Consider the following 23,442-nt stretch of genomic DNA (forward strand, 5'->3'; position numbering starts at 1 on the left):
TCTGATTCCAGATGAGCATGTGGCGAATAAAACTGAACAGAGTCGGCCTACTCACAGAAAACACAGACAAATCTAAACTAAATGAGAACAAAAATAGCCAAACACCAGAGGAACATATGATTTGAACATTTCATGTCTCATTTTATGAGATTTAATAATAACAGACCGTTTGCTTAATCTCAGCATTCACCACATTGTCCCTCTGTATCATCCGCACTTCAGGCCTTCAATAAATATCGCCATCTGGTGGCTTTTTATCAGTATTCTCAATCCATACCTTTTTCAAATTACTGTTCATTGGTGTGGCTTTTCCTGTATGTGACCACAACCTCAATTTATTGATTTAGCTGTCAGATCTAGCCTTAGGCTGGAATGAACAAGAAAAAGTAAAGAGCTCCATATTTGTCACTGCCCATAAAAGATACTTCTTATCTTTCTCTGTGACAAACACAGTAGGTATAATAGACTTTAATCAGGGTAGACGCCATATGAAGCTGTGAGGCACAGACTTATAGTAAACTCAATGACATGCACTGTTTTATGGAGTTTTTGTCTACTGAAAGTCTTTAGATGAACAGTTGATATGTTTAACAACAGTAGGCTAAAGTCCAAAACACAACACACTTCTATCCCTGAAAGCCTCATTTCGGTGCTTGTGAAAACTTAAATATGGCGGTACTCTAACTAAGGTCTATTACATTTATTATTTTATTTATTTAAAGTAAATTGATAGGTGGTCTTTTGTATATTTCTTAGCCTGTTATGTGAGTTGACCTACGCTCTTGAAATGCTGTTGGACCAATCCCATTAGCAGACCAAAACTAACTAATGTACAAAAATTACAGAAATATAACATTTAAAATAGTATACACAGGGTTTGCACTTATGCCACAGTTTGGTCAGTTATATATATTGGCGATACTCGGATGTAAACAACAGCATGGACTGCACGGTTAATGTACTACTGAATATGTTGTTCTGCTAATTTATGCTGTCTAAATCACGGGAAAAAACACGTGGAAGCTGCTAAATCATATAGAGAAGCACTTAGTAAGCAGCAAAGGGTGCAATATTTTGACAAACTAAAGTTAATAGGTGGTAAAGATACATACGAACAATATTAATTAAGATATTATCCTAATATTTCACCTACCTGACTGGAAATGACAGGAACAAACACGAATGTTGTTGAAGACTCTTGCCCTGGAAATCCTGGTTTGGTTTGGCGAACCACAAACGACTTTTGTCCTCAAACAGTTTTTCGCATTCTTCTTCTTGATTTGTTATAACGTTTGACAGTCTATAGTACTAGTATAGTAAATATTTTTCACGGTCTGACCGATTAGTACAGCCCAAAACATGACAATAACTGACCATTTTCAGCAGCAATAATCAGAAAAATACGCAAGTTTCGTTCAGTTCAGTGGCATTGTTTACGTTCAGTGCCGCCAATGTGGCCAGTTGATGAGGCGTGGTGAAAACACTATAAATAAATAAAAAAGGACTGTTTGCTCTCATTTGAGTTTATTTATTTATTATTTGAAGAGATTTTACGTATGTGATTTTTGTATCAATTTTTTTATCTTTATGTCTGTTTGTTTAGTTTCTTTATGTTATTTTTATTAATTTATTTTGTGACTTTTTGTTACTGTGTGACTTTTTGACTATATGTGAAGCGTTGGATTTTCCCCTTTTTTTTCCCGTTTTTTTGCGATCCGCAGTGTATGTTCTTTTAACGGACTGCGCTCCCTTGTCGACTTTTATTTTGAAAATTGCCGCCAGGAAGTGCTATCTCGTTCGCATAGGAAGTTGAATTATCAGCTGATCATGGTGTTTTGGATGGAAGTTGCTTTTGGCACGGAGGGGCTCTTTCTTTATCATCTTAAGCAAATCTTACACGTCAAAGACACCAGAAAATAAAGCTGCATGTAACCAACGCCATCTCCAACAACCGAAACGGCGGAACCCGGAGAAATCCGCGTTTATTATGAACAGATGATGGTCATAAGTGCTGATCTGTTTGCTTGCTGTTGAATCATCGGAAAGAAAGAAAACAACGTCAGGCGAGGCTCCTGCTGATAGTCTGATGTGTATATGTCGACTTATCTCGGCCTGCGATTATTGCCATAAATAGCTTAAATGCATGTAATGTAACTGGCTGGGCACGAAATGCTCTCCGTTAGGTGTAATAATTAGTAGCTTGTGTGTTTTATGTGATTCAGGAGTAAGTCAAAGGTCAGATCAAAGTGTTTTTGTTTTTTCTTTTTTACAGCAGATAGTAGTTATATACTTCATTCGCCTATATATAAGATATAGGATACATAACGTGTTGAATTCATTCACGCTTATGGAAGTTGATAAAACAGCTACCTGTAACCAGTTATTCCTTGTTGACATCAGCTTGCTGTGACTGATATACCGTTTACTTGTTTATTTAAGCTTTGTCATATTGACCTTTTTAATAAGCGTGTGTATGTTATTCGTTTTCTAGTGTTATTTATAAGTATGGTGACAGTGGAATGCGTTGATAGCTGGATTGCATCACTTGTGTTTTGACATATCTGACGTCAGGGGTGTCGCGTGTCACTCAAACTGTGTTTAAAGTGTGTGGGAGCTTTTTAAACATACTACTTCGCTATATTTGGACTTGTTTGGTGATTTAACGGTGGATTATTCAGAATATTTCGAGAGGGAAGACTCAGATCTGGCACAGTCAGAGATCCTCGTTGATATCCCCAATTTCTCCCCGCCAATGCTGGATCTGGAGGTCGTTCCTGAGCGATCTTTGGGAAATGAACAATGGGAATTCGCATTAGGTGAGTGTGGGATCAGTACAAAAAGCTGAAGTGAACGTTGCGTGTTGACATTTCTAATGCTAGACCATTTGAACATGAGCAGGATCATTTGACATTGTTGTCAGTTGACATCTGGATTTCATAAGTACGTTGCGTGCTCTTTGACACGTTCACATGAGGTTCACTTGACCTAAAAAGAGTCTCTGTTACACTGAATTGTCTCTCTATTTTGTTTCACTAAACATAAACGAATGTTTAACTCAATAAAGCAAAGCAACAGTAGTTTGCATCACACTGAATGTATTTGTTTTGACATTTCATGTTGACATTTTACAGTTTATTTCCTTTCTACATACTGAAGAAATAAGTGCACAGGAAATAAATATAAGTTTATTATCAGGTTATGTAGTTTTATTAATCTAAATAAATGTTAATTATCTTATCTTAATGATATTAAAAGAAACTAGTCTATTAAAAAGCACATAGCATTTCTACTTAAGCACGTTCGTATCAAAAACGATAACGAGGCTAACGATATTAGCGTCCACATTAACGACGATAACGTTATGCTATCCACCTTTTTCTTCATAACTAAGCTTATGTGTGAGACTTCCGGTTCATTAGCTGCTATGGTAATAATGAGATTAACAACGGGCAGTAAATGGTAACAAAGTCCCTTTTGCACTACAAACCAGTGGGTTCATAATTAAGATAATACACTGAAATAATATGGTAAGACACATCAAGCAGCAAAATGATCTGGTTTGAACAGCTAAAAATAGCTGGATGTGGATGAGACCAGAAGCCTTAAGTTACCCATAAAATTTACAAATGGCTGCGCCCACTCTTACGTGCTTTAAAATATGAATTAATTTGATTGTCAGTGTTTTTATCGTTCGTTAGCTTGAAATGAACCACTACTCTTTTCATTTCCTTCTTTCCTTTTTTTAGACAGGCTTTATGGTTAGTTATTATTGTTCTTGGTGTCACTGTACCTTTAAACTTCAATTCAGGTTGCCTTTCAATGGGATGTGCCCTGTAATAATTTATTATAAGGTATTCCCAAGTTGTTTTCTTACCCTGTGTGATTACCCTGTAATTATCATATTTTTACTACACAGCTGTTGACGCCACTTCTTTCTTCATCACGTTAATGTGAACTGAACTGTTTGTCTGGATTTGTTTCCAGGGATGCCATTGGCCCAGGCCATTTCCATATTACAGAAACACTGCCGAATCATCAAAAATGTCCAGGTGCTCTACAGCGAACAAGTACGGATCTGCCATTATTATTGTCTGTGAATGTCTGTTTTATCTAAGGCACTTGAGTATGGATTATTTGGATTATTTGTGTCCTTATCTGACCTGACATCTCAAACAGATGCCACTCAGCCACGACCTCATTCTCAACTTGACTCAGGATGGAATTAAACTGCTGTTTGATGCCTGCAATCAGAGACTGAAGGTGAGAAATGACGTGTGTGAGAGAGATTTTAGGCTAAAATGTGTTTATTTCTCACACTGCATTGCAAATATATCTCCACTGAGTCAGTGTTGTTTTTGCAGGTAATTGAAGTGTACGATTTGAGCAAAGTGAAACTGAAATACTGGTAAGTCATCTTGTTTAGCCACACTAGTTGTGGATTAAATTGAGTTGTGTTTCAACCCAGAATCTTTTACAGATACTGGCTTCTACTTCTTTGTCAGCCGCAGAAATGTAAAATGACGCATTCCGTTGTTTATTACAGTGGAGTACATTTTAACTCTCAGGCAATAGCACCTACTATTGAGCAGATTGATCAGTCTTTTGGCGCTACTCATCCTGGAGGTGAGATTTATTGTCTGTGTCAGTTATTTGTCCAGACTCTGCTGTCAGACTTTGCTGTGTTTGTGTATTTATTGTGAATGTTCTGTCTGTCCAGTCTACAATGCTGCCGAGCAGCTCTTCCACCTGAACTTCCGAGGGCTTTCCTTCTCCTTCCAGCTGGACTCCTGGAGTGAAGCTCCTAAATATGAGGTGTGAGACTATGTTTGCACCCTGTGTTCATGCTATTTTATAAAAATTACTGTGTGCTGTTAGATCGATAGTAATGCGATGGTTCTGAATGATACCATATTCATGGGTCATGGTATTTAGATGGAGCTTCAAAGAATGTTATTATCAGGGGATGATGTATAAACATGGTATTTTCATGGTATTTTTCCTTTTTTTCCTTTTTTTATGTTAGTGTGTGTGCTCTTTCTTTCACAAAGCATTTGTTCTAGCCACAGACATATAGGAAATGGACCTTAAAAATGTGTCTTATCTGTTGTTACATGTGGTTGCTTTATGATAAAAGATAAATATATAAAGCTAAGTACTATATGCAGAATGATTGTGAAAAATAAAGTAAAAGTAAGTAATAATTACATAACATTTAAATATTAATTACTTATAAGGTAGAAAATACATAAACATACATACAGATTATTGCATGTAAACAAATGACACTTATGCCAATGTTAAAGTAGTGTTATTTCTGTATTATTATAGTTTATCTGTGTAATTTAGTAATGTGTTGTATTTTTGGTTTACATTTTAATTTAGATTTTCAGTTTTTCAGTTTTACTTTAATTCTAGTGATTTTGTTATGTTCATTTTTATATTTTAAGTTTTTTTTTATTACTATTTAGGTTTAATCAATTGAATTCATTTTTATTATTTCAGTTTTAGTTTTAGTTCAGTTTTAGTGCTTCAGCTTGAACTTACACTATCAGTCAAAAGTTTTTGAACAGTAAAATTATTAATGTTTTTTAAAGAAGTGCTCAAATATTTTTACTATTTAAAATAACTGCTTTTTATTTTATTATATTTTAAAATGTAATTTATTCCTGTGATTTTTAAAGCTGATTTGAATTTATCACAGGAATAAATTGCATTTTAAAAATATTCAAAAATTATTTTGAGCAGTAAAAATATTTTAAAAAATTACCGTTTTGCTGTACTTTGAATCAAATAAATGCAGGCTTGGTGAGCAGAAGAGACTTTAAAAACATTAAAAATACTTAATGACTAGGTTATTTAAAGGCAACGTGTCTAATTTGTAATTAAAATTAAAGTGTTTACATTTTAGTTTTAGATATTCAGAATAACCCTGACCCATCTATGAATTTTTCTAAAATACATTACTATGATGATGTGACCATCTTTTCACCAAAAGAGACACCTGCACAGACACTGCATTCTACTCCTAGCTGTTTTGCCTTGACAGCCTAACTTTGCCCATGGCTTGGCCTCCCTGCAGATTCCCCATGGGGCCACTGTCAAACGGATGTACATTTACTCTGGAAACAACCTTCAAGAAACCAAGTAAGATCCGTGCATGTGTTTGGACATTTGTGGTGTTTATGTGTAAGTAAGATGCCATATCGCCGCTAATGAATGATTACAGCTGCATACAATTGAGCATGGACGTGTTTACTTACCTACCCTAATGTTCAAAGTCATTATGTCTATTTGTAATTTTTATGTGACCCAGGGGCGCATTCATCTCCATTTAGTCTGAGACCTTGGGCCTCTAATTTTGATTGTTCAGAACGCCGTGGGTTGCGTTCCCTCAAGCAGCGAGCATTGTAAATTATATATTTCTTCACAGGGCTCCGGTGATGCCTCTGGCCTGTTACCTTGGTAATGTGTATGCAGAGAGTGTGGAGGTGTTAAGAGATGGGGCGGGACCGCTGGGTCTCAAACTTCGTCTGCTCACCGCAGGTATCACAAGCAGCCCAAATTCATTAAACTAATGTCAGGCAGCATTATGCATGTTTCTAATAAATAACACATATAGCTAAATTCATTTTAAGCACAGCTTTAAATAACTTTACCTGTAACTATCATTAATGATGCTCAGAATATGGTCAACACAATGTGACTCTATGATCACATCTCCGTGAGTGAGTGTCATTTTGCCACGAACATATATTTTTATATGCTGTTAACAAAGAGATGATGAGAGCAACAGTTCCCTGTTTTCTGGCATGCTTCTGTGTTTAAAGGCATGTCATGACATGTTATTCCCAAAGTTAAGCAATGCTTAGCAAACCAGCATAAGTAATGTGTGCTTCTGGGATAAATAAACATTTGTGCTGATTATTGTTTGATTGTTAGTCATCACCAGCATAAACAAACAACATAGGTTTATTTTATCACTATAGCATAAACCACAGAGCTGGCATAATCATAGATGTATTGATCTTAACAAAGATGTTTATGTGGTTTTTATTGTCCATTCCTTGGAAATGTTCTCGGTAATCAGTACTGTGTAAGTTTAACTATATAGTTCAGCGGTTCTCACCTGGAGGGCCATGATCAAAAAATGTTCTGATAGGGCTCACAAACAGCGGAGAAAAACAATAACAACGCTAATCATAAACTGTTTTAAATATTGATAAAGATAATAATAAATACGTTTTTGAAAATCTAGCAAATCAGCATATTAGAATGATTTCTGAAGGATCATGTGACACTGAAGACTGGAATAATGATGCTAAAAATGTAGCTTTTATCACAAGAATAAATTACATTTTAAAATATATTAAAATGGAAAGCAGTTCTTTTAAATAATAAACTTATTTCACATTATTACTGCTTTTGCTGTATTTTGGATCAAATAAATACAGACTTGGTGAGCAGAGAAGAATTCTTTAAAAAACATTAAAAATCTTACTGTTCAAAAACTTTTGACTGGTAGTGCATTTATTTATATACTAATTTAATCCAATGATCCAGTAATAATATATATTAAAATAGTAAACAAATGTGCTGTTTGGAGCACTGCTTTTTCAATTTGTGTTGTTTTACTTTCTCAGGATGTGGCCCGGGAGTGATGGCTGATACAAAAGTGCGAGCCGTTGAGAGAAATATCTACTTTGGAGATTCTTGTCAGGATGTTTTGAGTGCTCTTGGCTCCCCACATAAGGTCTTCTACAAGTCAGAGGATAAGGTAACGTCCAAGTCTATTTATACAAAACACGACACATTATTCTCAAAGCTGCATTCTCAGAAATAAACTAGCACATTCTCTGTACACAATTATTCTGTTTGTCCTAAAATATCTTTTCCTTTTTTGTACGTCTCAGATGAAGATCCATTCACCCTCCCCTCACAAGCAAGTCCCGTCCAAATGTAATGACTACTTCTTTAACTATTATATTCTGGGAGTGGTGAGTATCATTTTTAAATTACTCCATTACTTAAAAAGCTTGCTGTTAGGGTAGATTTTACTTGTTCAGTTTACATAAATCAGTTGAACTTTAAACAGTTATTTTCTTTCTAATATATTTCAGGATATACTGTTTGACTCTACAACCCACCTGGTCAAAAAATTTGTCCTTCATACCAACTACCCTGGCCATTACAACTTCAACATGTGAGTCTCATTTCTCTACTTTTATTGTTTTATGTATCATAGTGTTGTAAATATTTGTTTGAATATCTATTTCAATTGGTCAGTGCTGTTGGAAAGGTTATTCTGAAGGGTTGGCATTCTGGGCGTATTGATTGAATATTGATTTTCATTTCATAATGCTTGCAGTGTTTAGCAATGTGTGGTTTGACTATCATATTCCACTTTATTTAAACGGATCAGAATAACTGCCCTTTATTCCCTTCTCAGATATCATCGGTGTGATTTCAAGATTCCTCTCATCATTAAAAAAGGTCTATATCATGTTCTCTGGATTAGATCATTATTCTGTTCTGTCCCTGTGGTGTTTTGTGTTTTTTCTCATTCTTTAAATTGTGTTTCAGATGGGGCAGATGCTCAGAGTGAGGACTGCATTCTGACCACCTACAGCAAAGTGAGTTTATGGACTTCATTGTATTGCCAACACATAGGTTATATACACATGCATTAGATGTTATGTACAACTGTATGTGATAAATAATTCAGAAAGTTTTTAAGTGAGTACTAATTATGTTTTCAACTTTTGCACTCAGTGGGATCAGATTCAAGAGCTGCTAGGACACCCCATGGAAAAACCAGTTGTGCTACACAGGTGAGAGCCATATGGGTAGAGATTTGGTCACATTAATGCAGTGTTATTTTAGTATTATTTATATACTACTATAGCATTTATTCATATTGTTAATTAGCTTTTATTTGTGTATTTTAATTTTTCATTTAAAGGGATAGTTCACCCGCAAATGAAAATTACCATATGATTTACTCACCCTCAAACCATCTTAGGTGTATATGACTTTCTTCTTTCAGACAAATACAATTGGAGTTATATGAAAAATGTCCTGGCTCTTCCAAGCTTTATAATGGCTGTTGAGATTTTAAAGTCCAGAAAAGTTCATCCGTCCATCATAAAAAGTACTCCACACAGCTCCAAGGGTTTATTAAAGACCTTCTGAAGCAAATCAATGTGTTTGTGTAAGAAAAATATCCAAAATATCTGACAAACTGAGTTCACGAGAGAGTGGTGTTCTAGCAGATGCCATAGGACGTTGGTGTAGACACTGGAATGTCGCTCTCTCTTGAAAACGTGTACGACAGTTAGAAGAAGCTAGAGATTACATTTATTTAAGTTTTAAATTTGGAAATTTTTCTTACACAAACGCATCGATTTGCTTCAGAAGGCCTTTATTAACCCCCTAGAGCCATGTGGAGTACTTTTTATGATAGATGGATGCACTTTATTGGACTTCAAAATATCAACACCCATTCACTGCCATTATAAAGCTTGGAAGAGCCAGACTTTTTTTTTTTATATAGCTTCGATCGTATTCGTCCGAAAGTATAAAATTGTATACACCTAGTATGGCTCGAGGGTGAGTAAATCATGGGGTAATTTTCATTTTTGGGTGAACTATATCTTTAAGACTGTTTTTTTCCACATGGTTTAATTCATATTACAGCACACAGACACCTCTGCATACGAAAACCTGTTTATAATCTCTGATTAATTGATTAATTGTGCACTGCTTCGCAGGTCATCATCTGCAAACAACACCAACCCTTTTGGTTCCACATTTTGCTTTGGACTACAACGGATGATATTTGAGGTATGTGACTTGGTCAGTTTTGTGTGTACTGTTTGCTTTTATTTGGTCAGTCTGTATAAAAGGTTCCTTTTTAAAATAAAAAATAAATGTATTGTTTTAAAAAATAAATAAATATCTATAAATGGCAGATTTGGTATTCACACAGCTGTGCTATGTTCACAGTTGAGTGGAAATATCATTGCCTCTTACTAGGGATGCACTGATATTAAAATTTTGGTTGCACTTTATATTACAGACCTATTATGCATGTACATACTACATAATCAGGCATACTAGGTGTATACGACTTTCTGTCTTTCAGACAAATCCAGTCGGGGTGATATTAAAAATCATCCTGGGACTAGCTCTATAATGGCAATGGGCAGGTGTTTCTTTTCAACAGTTCAAAACAAGTCCAATAAAGCGCATCCATCCATCATAAAAAGTGCTCCACACAAATCAATGCATTTTTGTAAGAAAAATATCCGTGTTCAAAACGTAATAATCACTTTTCTCTATCTTCCGCTTTCTGTTGTACACAGAAGCTTGTGAAAACCAATGTTTGTTTACAGAAGCGAAGGAAGCAAAGTTTTTTTACTTTAGCAAAGGACAACCAGTCTCCTCTTGGCTTATATTGAAATCCTCTGCCATTTTTCTTTAAAAATCCTCATTTTGTACTTCTTACTCATGACCTAAATTGATTATTACGTTTTAAATATGGATTTTTTTTTTTTGCAAAAACGCATCGATTTGCTACAGGAGACCTTTATTCTTCCCCCAGAGCCTTTTTATTATGGATGGATCCACTTTATTGGACTTGTTTTGGACTGATGACAAGAAACACCTGCCCTTTGCCATTACAGATCTTGGAAGTGCCAGGACAGTTATTAATATTACTCCGATTGGATTCGTCTTATGGGTTTGGCACAACATGAGAGTGAATAATAAAAACAGAATTTTTATCTTTGGGTGAACTATTCCTTTAAAGTAATTACAATAACTGGGTAATAGCTAGGTACTTGCCTCTAAACCTGACCTTAACGGAGAAGTCCACTTCCAAAACAAAGATTTACAGATAATATACTCACCTCCTTGTCATCTAAGATGTTCATGTCATTCTTTCTTCAGTCGTGAACAAATTGTTTTTTTGAGGAAAACATTTCAGCATTTTTCTTCATATAATGGACTGATATGGTGCCCCGATTTTAAACTTCCAAAAAGCAGTTTAAATGTGGTTTCAAACGATCCCAAATGTGGTTGTAAACGATTCCAGCCGAGGAAGAAGGGTCTTATCTAGCGAAACGATCAGTTATTTTCATTAAAAAAAGTACAACTTAAATACTTTTTATTCTCAAACGCTCATCTTGCCTTGCTCTCATTGAACTCTGTGTATTCTGGCTCAGGACAGTTAGGATATGTTGAAAAACTCTACTCATATTTTCTCCCTCAACTCCAAAAATCATTTCAAAATCATCCTACATCGCTGCAGAAGTTCTGACCCAGTCTTTGCAAAGTGAACATGCAAAGAAGATCAAACACCCTTAACAAAAAAGGTAAAACAGCGATATAGGACACTTTTAAAGCTGAGGGAGAACATGAGATGAGAATTTTTCGACATACCCCAACTGTCATGAACAGGAAAAAAATAGTCGAGGCAGAGTAAGACAAGACGAGCGTTTTGACATTGAAAAGTATATAAATTGTATTTTTTGAGTGAAAATAACCGATCGTTACGCTAGATAAGACCCTTCTTCCTCGGCTGGGATCGTTTACAACCACATTTGGGATCGTTTGAAGCTGCATTTAAACTGCATTTTGAAAGTTAAAAATCAGGACACCATAGCAGTCCATTATATTAAGGAAAATTCTGACATTTTTTTCCTCAAAAAACATAATTTCTTTACGACTGGAAAAAGAAAGACATGAACATCTTGGATGACAAGGGGGTGAGTACATTATATGTGAATCTTTGTTTTGGAAGTGGACATAGGTCACCCAAAAATGTCATACCAAACCCGTAAGATCTTTATTCGTCTTCAGAACACAAATTAAGATACTTTTGATGAAATCCGAGAGCTTTTCTGCATAGACAGCAAGGGTACTACCACAGTCAAGGCACAGAAATGTAGTAAGGACATCTGTAAAATAGTCCATGTGACATCAGTGGTTCAACTGTAATTTTATGAAGCTATAAGAAGTCCCTATTATAGAGAAAACCAGTATGGCACTGATATATTATGCGCCCCTACCTCATACACAACTAAGCACTTAATTAACCATTGGATCTCATCTCCATATTGTTGCTATGGTTACAGGTCATGCAGAATAACCACATAGCTTCTGTGACTCTCTACGGAGCGCCTCGTCCAAGTAGCCTGGCCCGTGCCGAGCCCAGTGCCCACTGAGGAAGCCCCGACGCCCACGGTGCCCGTCCAGCCCTGCAGAGCCTCTGAACTGACCAGTAGAGTGTGCCTTCACTCACTGCTGCCATCACACAAGCTAAAGCAAGACATGCTGGGAGTTTCTCTGGAGTTGAACTCGCCCCCTTCCCCCTTCACATCTTAATAGAGGCCCCAATTCGGTCTCCTCCTCCAATAATAGCATGGAGGCTCCCCTCAGCCTGCTAATTATCCTGCCTCCAAAGCTTTAACCCAGACATGCATCAACGTCAGCATCGTAATAGTACTTGTGGATGCACAGTGATCCATTTCCACACATTGTGTTTCGTTTTTTTGCCTAACCTTCTAAAAATTTCCATACCTGATGCACCAAAGGGCAAACATCGAACCGATTTCTCCTCTGCACACTAAACACTTTAAACGCGTTCATTTGCTTTCCGACGCGCAGAGGATGAGAATGAGGACAGCGTAAATTCAACGACGGGTGTATTTTGTATGCATTTCCGCAAGGTTCCAAGCACAAGCTAGCACAGTATGGATCCAGTGCTGTGAAAAATGTTTTTGTGGCACATGAGCAGGCTCCCATTCAAACATAACGATTCATAAACTCATACCGAGTCAGCAGCACAGATTACCTCCCATTTCAATACCGTACATCCGCTCGATGGTTGATTCTGTTATTGTTTTGTTGTTCGTGAGCGCATTAGTTTTGAACATTTGCACTAAAATACACCTAGTTTACTTGATAATTGTCTCCTGTCCACTGAGGAACGTTTTAATTGCCGAGGACGGCGGGGGAGGGAACGACGACGTGCAATCTGGATTTCAAAGCTAGTTGCGACCCTGACTGGAGAGAAAAGCCATCCACCCATCGCTGTTTCTCCTTCCCGCCTTTTTTTGTCCACAGTTCAAAGATGTGAAGTTCTTTTACCTTATTCAGTATCTCAAAGTCTTAACTGATTGCCAAACATTAGCCAAAGAAGAAACAACCGTTAGCTCTCTGTCATTTTAAATTCACGTCGTAAGAACATTCCCTTTTGATTTGATCCGTACAGTCCCTGAATTGTTTTTAGCACAGCAGTTCGATCACCTGATCGTTTTTAATGCTTTAAAGCTTTCTCTTGCTTTCTACTCACAGATTTGTTGCCGTTTTCTGTAGCCATGTCCATGTCTGTACAGATCTGTAAATAACACAGAGTTTCATCGGTCTAAAGGTACCGTGTCAGATCGGCTGACATCTGGAAGAGTTTCTGGCCTTGAGGGACACTATAGCATCTTCCCTCCACTGTTGTCCTGGATGAAGTTGCTTATATTTAGTGGAGATGACTAGAGAGCGTTTTAACTTTAGTAGATGGTTTGTTCACGTCTAACTACTGTTCATTGCTGGCTGTCAGGCCCTCTTCCCTTCAGGCTTCTGCAGTGTGTGGTTCAGGCCAATTTGGGCATTTTTAGCTTTCTGTTACATTGACTTCTCATTAACTGTGCTGGAAGGCCGTCAGTGGTGTTTTTAATATATTTTACCCCTTAGCTCTTGGTCATTTGCAAGGAAGATGCTATTAACATTGTGCCTCATCTCCCACTGAGCCTGTCTTGACTTTTTCTCTGTAAATGAAATCGTTTGAAAAACTGCTTTGTGTATGTCTGAGCATGTAAAGCTAAATTGATAGTTTTAGTCCTTTCGTTTCGAAAAATGTACCTGAATATTAGAGGAACTAAGAAAAAAATGGACTTGCTGCAGATTGAACTCATCATGAAGGGATCGTAAACTATAGAAGAAGCCTGTTTCTGCCACGGAATAAATAATAAAATTGCCACTTTATCTTACAATTCTGACTTTTTTTTTTGGCAATGCAGAGTTTGTATTTTAAAATTCCGTTTATATCCTAAAATTACAATTTGTTTTCGCAATTCTGGGTTTATAACTTAAAATTATTAACTTTTTCCTCACAATTCTGTTTATATCTTAAAATTCAGATTTTTTTCTTACAATTCTGAGTTTATATGATAAAATTCTGATTTTTTTTCTTTCTCACAATTCTGAAGTTATATCTCAAAATTTAGATACTTTTCTCACAGTTGAGTTTATATCTTAAAATTCTTACTTTTTTCTTGCAATTCTGAGTTTATATCTTAAAATTCCGTTTTTTTTTTTTTTTTTGTTTTTTGTTTTTCACAATTCTGAGGTTATAGCTCAAAATTTCGACACTTTTCTCACAGTTGAGTTTATATCTTACTACATCTAAACTTCTTTTTTGCAGTTCGGAGTTTGTGTTTTAAACTTTTTCTTCACAATTCTAAGTTTATATCTTAAAATTCAGAATTTTTTTTTCTCACAATTCTGAGGTTATATCTCAAAATTCAGACTTTTTTTCTTGCAGTTCTGAGTTTATATATTAAAATTCCAGCCTTTTTTTTTTTTTTTTTTTTTTTTTTTTTTTTTTGCAATTCTGAGTTTATATCTCAAAATTCCGACTTGTTTCTTGCAGTTCTGAGTTTATATGTTAAAATTCTGGCCTTTTCTTTGCAATTCTGAGTTTATATCTTAAAATTCCGACTTTTTTCTTGCAATTCTGAGATCCTGTCTTAAAATTCTGAGTTTTTCTTGCAATTCTGAGTTTATATTTTAAATTTCAGATTTTTTTTTTCTTCTCAGAATTGGGAGGGGAAAAAAGTAAAAAATTGGATGTACACTGGCAGTAAGATTTTTAATGTTTTTTTTTTTAAAGAAGTTTCTTATGCTCATCTAGGCTGTGTTTATTTGATCAAAAGTACAGAAAAAATGTAATATTGTGAAATATTCTTATGATGTAAAATGTTTTTCTCTTTTAATATACATTAAAATCTAATTTATTCCTGTGAACAAAGCTGAATTTTCAGCATCATTTCTCCCGTATTCAGTGTCACATGATCCTTCAGAAATCATTCTCATATGCTGATTCATCATCGGTTATTGCTTAATATTTTTTTCAGGATTCTTTGATGAATAAAAGTTCAAAAGAACAGCATTTATTTCTTTAATTGCTTTTATTCAGAAAGGGTCTGTTAAATTGATTTTAAAAAAGTGATAGGAAGGACTTTAGAAAAGATATTTTAAATGAATGCTGTTATTTTGAACTTTTTATTTATCAAAGAATCCTAAAGAAAAAAAGTCCCCCCAAAAAATTTGCCAGCAATTGTTTCCAACATTGACAATAAATCAACATATTAGAATTATTTCTGAAAGATCACTTAAGACTTGAGTAACAGCTGATGAAAATTCAGCTTTGCATCACAGAAATAAATTACATTTTAAAACGTATTAAAATAGAAACCATTATTTTATATCGCAATACGTTTCGCAATATTACCGTTTTTCTGTATTTTGATCATATAAATGCCGCCTTGATGAGCATAAGAGACTTCTTAAAAAAAAAAAAAAAAAAAAAAATTACAAGTGTTAATGATCCCAAATGTTTGAACAGCAGTGTAAACTTAGAATTAAAAAAAAAAGGTCAGAATTGGCAGATAAAAAGCGTTTACCTTTTTAATTTTTATTCCACAGTGAAAATAAGCTTCAAAGTATTAAACTAAATGAACGCAGTGTACAAACAAAACAACAGAACATGTAGGTGGCCCTTCATGGTTTGAGGTTCACAAAGTGGTTGTGGTGTTTCGAAATACAACCTGTACTTTTTGAAAACGGTCTGAAGTTCCATGTCAGTGAGTTTAAGTTCAATAAATATGGTTAGATTGTAACTGTTCAGATCTAAAATGCACAATTGGAACCTCCGTTGTCAATAAGGAATAACACAACCGTTGTTTTAGTGTCATTTAGGGAGTGTGGTCTGATGGGCTGATTGCCTGCCCAATCTCAGGTGGATGTTTTTTTGTGTTTTTTTTAATGCCAGGAGCAAGTGAATGCTTAATTTTCATCAAATGGGTTTTGGCTGTATTGTTTCCTCTTCAGACGTTCTCCTATTTTTGCATCGGAATGAATGAATGATCGTCCTGAGGATTGTAATTACAAATGGACAACCTCCATACAGTGTAATGCGCATATTAATGCTATGTATTGTATCCCTCTATATTGTATGTTTCTCCCCATCCTCCAAAGTGATTATTATTTTTGTGGATTCAGTACATTTAACCCATTTCTGGAAATGGGAGTAATCCTCAATTAAAAAAAAAAAAAAGTGTGTATCTAAATTGATTGCTATGTGGTGTTTTGTATCTCAGATATTTCTACTTCTGTAGATTTAAGAAACAAGTACGCGGAAGATCAACATTATCAGGCATTTTTTTGTCGTTGTTTCTTTTTGTTTCGTTTTTAAAGCAATAATCGTTACGTTGATGGATAAATCAGAACAGTCTGGTATATGTTTGTCAATAGCGCAGAATGGTGCAACAATGCTGTGACCATTGGATTTTAGTTTCCTCGTTGAATCTACTGAAAGCATTATCATTTTTTTTAACTGCTAATTTTGCATTTTGTTCATTAAAACTGTTACAGTGTGTTCAACAAAAATATTTAAAGAATGGATGTAATAAACGTGGGGGGAAAGAATGCACGCATCCTTTGTCTTTTATTAAAAACCTCTTTTTTATTCACTTCAAAACAAGCTTAAAGTGTAGTAGTATGTTCATGTTCACAGCAGGCTACTTTACAAATTCATCATTTAATTCAGTTTAACTTAAATCTGAAAGACAGCAGATCATCCAAAACAATACAGCACACTAATCAAAGAAACAAGAAGTGTTCAGTTTGATAAATAGTGCCATTTTTCTAATAAAGAAAGAATATATACAGTGATATTTTGTTCTATGAGAAATCATTATGAGAACATCAGAATCAGCATAACATTAGTGTCCAGTTTGTGCATACAAAATGTGTCTGATTTCCTTGGTATTCTTATACAACATATAACAATAGGAATAGTTTGAGTGAATGATACAGCCATTGAATTATTTGTTTATAAAGATATTTTTTAAGAATCATGTACAGAAGCTTTTGTAAGCTTTATATTTCTCTTTACAGTATTTGTTTACATTTTCAAACCGTTTAGATGGATAATTTGCCCCAAAATGACAATTTTGTAGGGATGCACCATATTATCAAACCGATATGGAATCGGCCGATAATTATGCCGATATGTCTTGCGATAAGAGAAATAACTCACGTGCTCATGGTGTGCTAGCGATCACATCAGCAGCGTAAAAAATATAAAACACAATTTGTTGAGTCAGCTTAAAATAATTTGTTACCCTGCTGCCTTAAAATTTTAAGTTCAGTCCACTAAAATAAGTTTTGTCAACTTGAAATGTTAAGTTGTACTAAGTAACAACTTAGATATTTGTGTTTGCTAAACTTAACAGATGGGCAAGCAACCCAGCTGCCTTAAAATTTTAAGTTGATTAAACTCAAATATCTAAGTTGTCACTTAGTATAATTGAACATTTCAAGTTGAATAAACTTTTTTTGAGTTGACTGAACTTAAAATTTTAAGGCAGCCAGGTTACAAATTATTTTAAGGTGAGAATTCAAAGAACTAAAATCAAATATTCTGCTTATACTACGGTTACCACACCTCGACATCAATCAGATAAGTTTGTATGTTAATTTGTGCAAACTGTATGTGTGTGCATCTGTAAGGGAGAGAGAGTAGGAGAGATAGATTATGTACTTTCCGTACATAATAAAATGTAATTTTGTGGCAAAAACATGGAAATAATTTGTCGTTTTTATCCTATTGTTTACTGTATTTATTTGTTTGGCCAGTGTCATTGTGGGCTTTGGTTATTTTGTTGTTTTAGGCTGTTAGGACCTTTTAAATAAATGAAATCGTGTAGCGAAATGATATGGACATGTAATGCAGTCAAGAGCTGCCTGGAACTACGTTTGCCGCGCGTTTCTCTGAAAATAATTACTGACCTTAGAACGTTGGTCAGCCAATCACATTCAAGCATTCAATGGCTATGTAGTATAAAATTAAAATAATTTGCTTATAATTTCCACACAGGAGAGTGTTGTTTCCAAACAAATCAAATATATCAGTATCGCCATAGGCTATCGGACAAAATGAGTTAAAAAATATCGGATATCGGCAAAAATCCAGTATCGTGCATCCCTACAATTTTGCCATCATTTACTCATTTACTCATTTACTGATACTGTTTTTTAAGCCTGAAATGTTCAGATACATTCAGATATTGCATGTTTCAATGCTGATTACTCCAGTTTTGATGCCAAGTTCTGGCTTGAAAGAGAATTTCAGTGAATAATGACTTGAATATCTCACACAAAGCTATTGTATCAGAGAATTCGGATTATAGTGTACAAGTAGCACAAACTACTTTTTTTGTACTTTTTTGTGACTGAGGATCATTAGATACATATATATAAAAAAATTTTTTGTATGGAAAAGAGCATCATATAAGGAAGTCCACATATGATATGCAGGGGGAAAAATGATGTAAAAATGAAATATTGTGGCCATGAATTGTTAAGTTGTACTAACAATAGTTAAGTTGTACTAACAATAAGTTGTACTAATTTGTTCCTTCATTGTAATTGTTCAGTTGTGGTTGTGATGTAACAAAAATGAAGGAAAAGATGAATAAAAAAAGGCCACAATTTAAGAATTCACTTCCAAGATTTTGAGGGACAGTTCACCCAAAAATTAAAATTCTGATATTAATTACTCACCCTCATGTTGTTCTAAACCTGTAAGATCCTTATTCGTCTTCGGAACATAAATTAAGATTTTTTTAAAAAGATCTGAGAGCTTTCTGATTCTGCATGGACAGCAACACAACTGAAGCATTTTATGGCCCAGAAAAGAAGGATGTCGATAAAATAGTCCACATGACAGCAGTGGTTCAACCATAATTTTATGAAGCTACGAGAACTTTTTGTGTGCAAAGAAAACAAAAATAACGACATTATTTAACAGTTTCCTCTCTTCTCTGTCAATCTTCAACAAGCATTCACGAGAGTACCATGGCACAAGAAACTGTTCAGTAAAGTCGTTATTTTGGTTTTCTTTGCGCACAAAATTTTTTTGTAGCTTTATAAAATTAAGGTTGAACCACTGATGTCACATGGACTATTTTAATAATGTCCTTACTACCTTTCTGTTCCATGAACATGGTAGTTGCACTGCTGTCTATGCAAGGTCAGAAAACTCTCAGATATCATCAAAAATATCATTTTCATTTTTGGGGGAACTGTCTCTTTAAATTGTGGCCATGATTTAACCAAATCAAAATGAAAGAAGGAATTTTCTCACATTCGTGGTTTTATTTTTAAAGTACATTAATTTTCTAGGAGTTAATGTTCCACGAACACTTTCATCCCATAGTCGTTGTTCCTAAGCTTTCCTTTTGCCTTGTTCTTAGCCATTTTCCCAATCTTGTTGCTCCACTGAAAGGGAAAACCCGTGGGATCCTGACTGCTGTGACACTGAAGCTCAGGGTCGTGCAGAAGGTTCCACATGAGCCAAATCTGTGGGACTGTCAAGCTGTGCACCACCATCAGCTCCCTGTAGAAGCAGGGGTCGAACACCTGTAGGTGTGGTGCAGCGGACGGTCTCACGATTCCAAAGGTGCGGAAGCCCTCATGGCGAGTCGGCTGAAGGCCGATCCTTAGCAGACACATGCCTAGAAAGACATCATCAATGGGGAAGAGTTCCACCTCTTGGCAGGCGAGGTGAAGCTTCAATGCGGTATGTCCTGACATGACAAATCCGCCTCCACCCGCATAGGATGGGTAGATCCCCTGGCCGTAGATGAACTCTGGGACATAGTACTTGCTGTTGCGTCTGCGAATTGGTTTCGCATGGACAATGATGTCTCCAACAAAAAGATTCTTGTCAATTTCCTGACCCTCAAGCATCTCCAGGATATTGTCGATGTTCACATACACATCTGCGTCACCCTTAAAAATAAACTTCACTTTGGGACAGCTGATATTGATCCACTGTAGAAAGTGGATTTCTTTTAGTGTCAAGTTGAAGAAGGTGTCTTCAAAGTCCCACAGGAGTATGTCACTATAAGTTTGACTCTCATATCCCAAAAGTTTGTCCCATAACGGAAGCGCTGTTTGATTTTGGGGCACCCCGAGAAGAAAAACTCTCTTGATGTTTATGTTTTTCTGGGACGCGCTTTCTCGTCCCCATGTGCGTCTGACAACCTGACGTTTGTCGAAATCCATTGCTACTGATTTTATGGCAATCAGCATATAGGGAGCTCCTTCGGGTCCAGAACACTTTGTTGGCTGATCGATTAGCAGCTTGAAGTCCCGTTGGTCTTTCTTTCGAATGTAATCGTCAAAGTCAAATGAAGCACGTGTTGGTAGCAAACTTGCTGTCGTTGAGGGCTGGCGAAATTTAGACTTTGCTTTGCTCCGTGCTTTCGAAGATTTAACCTTTGATTGTCCTTGTGCTTTAGGCTTGATCTGAACCTCTGGTTTGCAAAGAGGTATGTCTGGAGGTTTTGAAGGGACCGGCTTTGTATGGTGTCCTATTGATGCTCCACTGAGGAGTGTTCTCGAGCTGGTGGACCCCTGTTCAATGTGCAAAGTCCCCCATACGGGCGTTATTCTTTGATGTGCATATAACAGCAGAAAGAGAAGCACCAGCAGAATCAGGGAGCAAAGCATATCTCCCTTTATATAGACCCTTCTCATGTTGTGACAGGTTTCAGTGTTATCTTCCCTTGAAATTCTGTAGAAGTTTCATATTCCTCCCGAAGCATTTGGATTTTCTCACATCCATTGAAGATTCTGGAATGTGAAAGTACAAAATAAATTACCAGCACTAGTTTTTCCTCTTAAAAAATACATTTATGCTACATATAAGACATAAATTGTTAAAATCAATTTCCTATTGTGTGAGATGCGTTTGAATATGACTTACCACAGTCATCCTGGATGCCATGAAATAACAGGAGACACAGGATATTACTTGACCAAAGTTATGCTCCATAAACAGCCAGGACTGCATACTTCTATGAAACAGGATACGCAAACAATTTATAACAGGATCCACATCTGACATCTGTGACAATCTTGCAAACTTTTTATCTGGCACTTTAAAGTAAAACAAATGTTGATACTGTTGAAAGAGCTTAAACTGGTGTCTCTTTCATGAGTGATATCCACTAAAAATACCTAAATACAGTTGCTTTCCAAGTCCCAAGACGTGTATTGTTTATAATGCAAACTGTAATGGACACTGTGCGTTTCTACTGGTAATTGGTCGCCTTCTATAGTGTTTTCACGACACAACATCAATCAACCATATTGGCGGCACTGAACATAAACAATGTGACTGAACTGAATGGAACTCACAAATTTTGCTGATTATTGCTGCTGAAAATGCTCAATATTCTCATGCTTTTGGCTGTACTAATGTGTCGGACCAGGAAAAAAACATTTGTTGTACTATAGACTGCCAAAAGTTATAACAAATCAAGGAGAAGAGTGAAAAAACATCTGAGGAACAAAAGGCGTTTGTGGTTGGCCAAACTGAACCAGGATTTCCAGGGCTAGAATCTTGACAACATTTGTGTTTGTTCTTATCATTTTTAGTCAGGTAGGTAAAATATCAGGCTAATGTCTTGAAAAAACCAGCATATGCTGGTAGGTATGTTTTGATGCTGCGATGCTGGTTAGGTAGGGTTTGATGCTGGTTTAAGCTGGTCCTTAGCTGGTCATGTTGACCTACCTAAACCTACCTAACCAGCATCCCAGCATCAAAACCTACCTACAAGCATATACTGTTTTTTTCACCAGGGAATACTGTTCGTATGTATCTTTACGTCCTGTTTGACAAACTTCAGCTTGTCAAAATATTGTGCCCTTTCCTGCCTACTAACCCCTTCTCTATATGATTTAGCAGCTTCCACACGTTTTTTCCATGGTTTGGACAGCATAAATTTGCAGAACTACATATTCAGTAGTACATTAACCGTGCAATCCATGCGGTTGTTTACATCCGAGTAACTCCAATATGGCTGCGTATCCAGGTAACTGACCAAACCGTGACGTAAGTGCAAACCCTCTAAAATTGGCTTGTTAAAACCACTAAAAACACTAAGAAAACCATTTTAATGGTTAAGTGTTGATGTAATGGTATTTGTAGTGGAAACCGTTAGAATTTTAGTGATGGTTTCTATTGTTTGTTTGTTTGGTTTTTTCCGCGGGAAATAATCCGTCATTCCTCAAATCCACTCTTAAATGATGAGAGTAATTCCAAGTATTGTGTAAGACTATTATTGAAAGATTTTCCCCTCAAGTTTGTCTGTCACTTGTCCTGCAATCTGAGGATAAAGCCTGCTCTTGGAAATTTTGATTCGTTTCATTCTTCAAATTAACATAGTTACGTAAGTAGGAGGCGAGTTTGTTTTTGTGTTTTGAGCCATTGAATCATTCAGTCAATTGATTCGTTAAATAAGAACAAAGAGGAGTTGAGTGTCTATACTAAAACTCCCCCGAAGTTTAAAGCATTATTTCCACACAATTTACTGTATTTGCTATGTCACTTTTGTCATAATGAAATAATGGTTTAGTTCAAAGGACACTAGTCATTATTTGCAACTCTGAGAAAAACAGCGACTCAATGAATCAGTGCATGGAACAATTCGTTCGCTTAAAAGATTCATTAAAAACAAACGGCTCCACATACACATATTTTAGTATTTTAAAATTAATTCTAAACATACATAATTACACTTTGGATAAAATCGTTTTAAAAATAACTACTCAGTGGAGTTTAATATGCAAACTTATCCTTAAACCCTTCAGGCATAACGTATAAGTTATGAAAGTGCGAAAGCTTTTGTTTTTGCAATACATTTTCGCGTTAAATCCTGTTCAGAACTGTCATTTACACTTTCATTTAACATTTACAAGACTTACCCAGATGAAGGCGTACCAGGACAGCAATGACAAGACAGCACTGCAACCACATCCAAACATCTGCTTCCACTATTAAAGCTGCTGCAAACCACTGTTGCGTGTGCATGTTTCAGAAAAACCTTTCCAGCTCGCTGAAAGGCGCTACGTTACTAAATACATAAACTTTTTTAATATCATCCATGTTCAGAAGACTGCAGAGCCGTCATAAGCGCAAGACTTCTTTCTAAATACACATTCGCGAAGAACAGCTCTTTGGTTGATCACGTGACAGCTCGGAGATCGGGATGCGTCCTCGCCAGATGCCAGCGCAGCAACTGGAGACTCTTGAGA

General features: G+C 35.9%; 2 protein-coding genes across 3 annotated transcripts; one reads left to right on the plus strand and one right to left on the minus strand.

Annotated features, from left to right (window-relative positions):
* Window positions 1-1,807: 1,807 nt before the first annotated feature.
* phaf1 (phagosome assembly factor 1) lies at window positions 1,808-16,761 on the plus strand. 2 transcript variants are annotated; one of them, XM_051134899.1, is made up of 16 exons: window positions 1,808-2,816; window positions 3,985-4,067; window positions 4,177-4,260; window positions 4,362-4,405; window positions 4,544-4,623; window positions 4,718-4,812; window positions 6,047-6,144; window positions 6,431-6,543; window positions 7,641-7,774; window positions 7,911-7,994; window positions 8,118-8,200; window positions 8,447-8,490; window positions 8,581-8,630; window positions 8,770-8,828; window positions 9,768-9,840; window positions 12,135-16,761. In XM_051134899.1, the coding sequence occupies exons 1-16, from the start codon at window positions 2,753-2,755 to the stop codon at window positions 12,222-12,224; spliced, it is 1,278 nt and encodes a 425-aa protein (XP_050990856.1). In that variant the 5' UTR covers window positions 1,808-2,752; the 3' UTR covers window positions 12,225-16,761. The 2 variants fall into 2 exon arrangements, with proteins under 2 accessions (XP_050990856.1, XP_050990857.1); XM_051134900.1 differs by having other exon boundaries at window positions 6,080-6,144.
* A 929-nt stretch (window positions 16,762-17,690) lies between these two features.
* b3gnt9 (UDP-GlcNAc:betaGal beta-1,3-N-acetylglucosaminyltransferase 9) lies at window positions 17,691-23,428 on the minus strand. The gene is made up of 3 exons (XM_051134898.1): window positions 23,113-23,428; window positions 21,110-21,200; window positions 17,691-20,976 (listed from the first exon to the last, which is right to left on the minus strand). Exon 3 carries the CDS (start codon window positions 20,878-20,880, stop codon window positions 19,525-19,527), a length of 1,356 nt encoding a protein of 451 aa, XP_050990855.1. The 5' UTR covers window positions 20,881-20,976; window positions 21,110-21,200; window positions 23,113-23,428; the 3' UTR covers window positions 17,691-19,524.
* Between the last annotated feature and the right edge of the window lie 14 nt (window positions 23,429-23,442).

Source organism: Labeo rohita, chromosome 18, assembly GCF_022985175.1.
Source record: "Labeo rohita strain BAU-BD-2019 chromosome 18, IGBB_LRoh.1.0, whole genome shotgun sequence".
In the NCBI taxonomy this organism is placed as follows: domain Eukaryota; kingdom Metazoa; phylum Chordata; class Actinopteri; order Cypriniformes; family Cyprinidae; genus Labeo; species Labeo rohita.

Excerpts from the sequence above, each read along its gene's own strand:
- phaf1 (XM_051134899.1), top strand. The coding sequence starts at position 2,753 with ATGCTGGATCTGGAGGTCGTTCCTGAGCGATCTTTGGGAAATGAACAA. Across the intron at positions 4,624-4,717 it reads TGGCGCTACTCATCCTGGAG|TCTACAATGCTGCCGAGCAG; the intron begins GTGAGATTTATT and ends CTGTCTGTCCAG. Across the intron at positions 4,813-6,046 it reads GTGAAGCTCCTAAATATGAG|CCTAACTTTGCCCATGGCTT; the intron begins GTGTGAGACTAT and ends TTGCCTTGACAG.
- b3gnt9 (XM_051134898.1), bottom strand. The coding sequence starts at position 20,880 with ATGAGAAGGGTCTATATAAAGGGAGATATGCTTTGCTCCCTGATTCTG.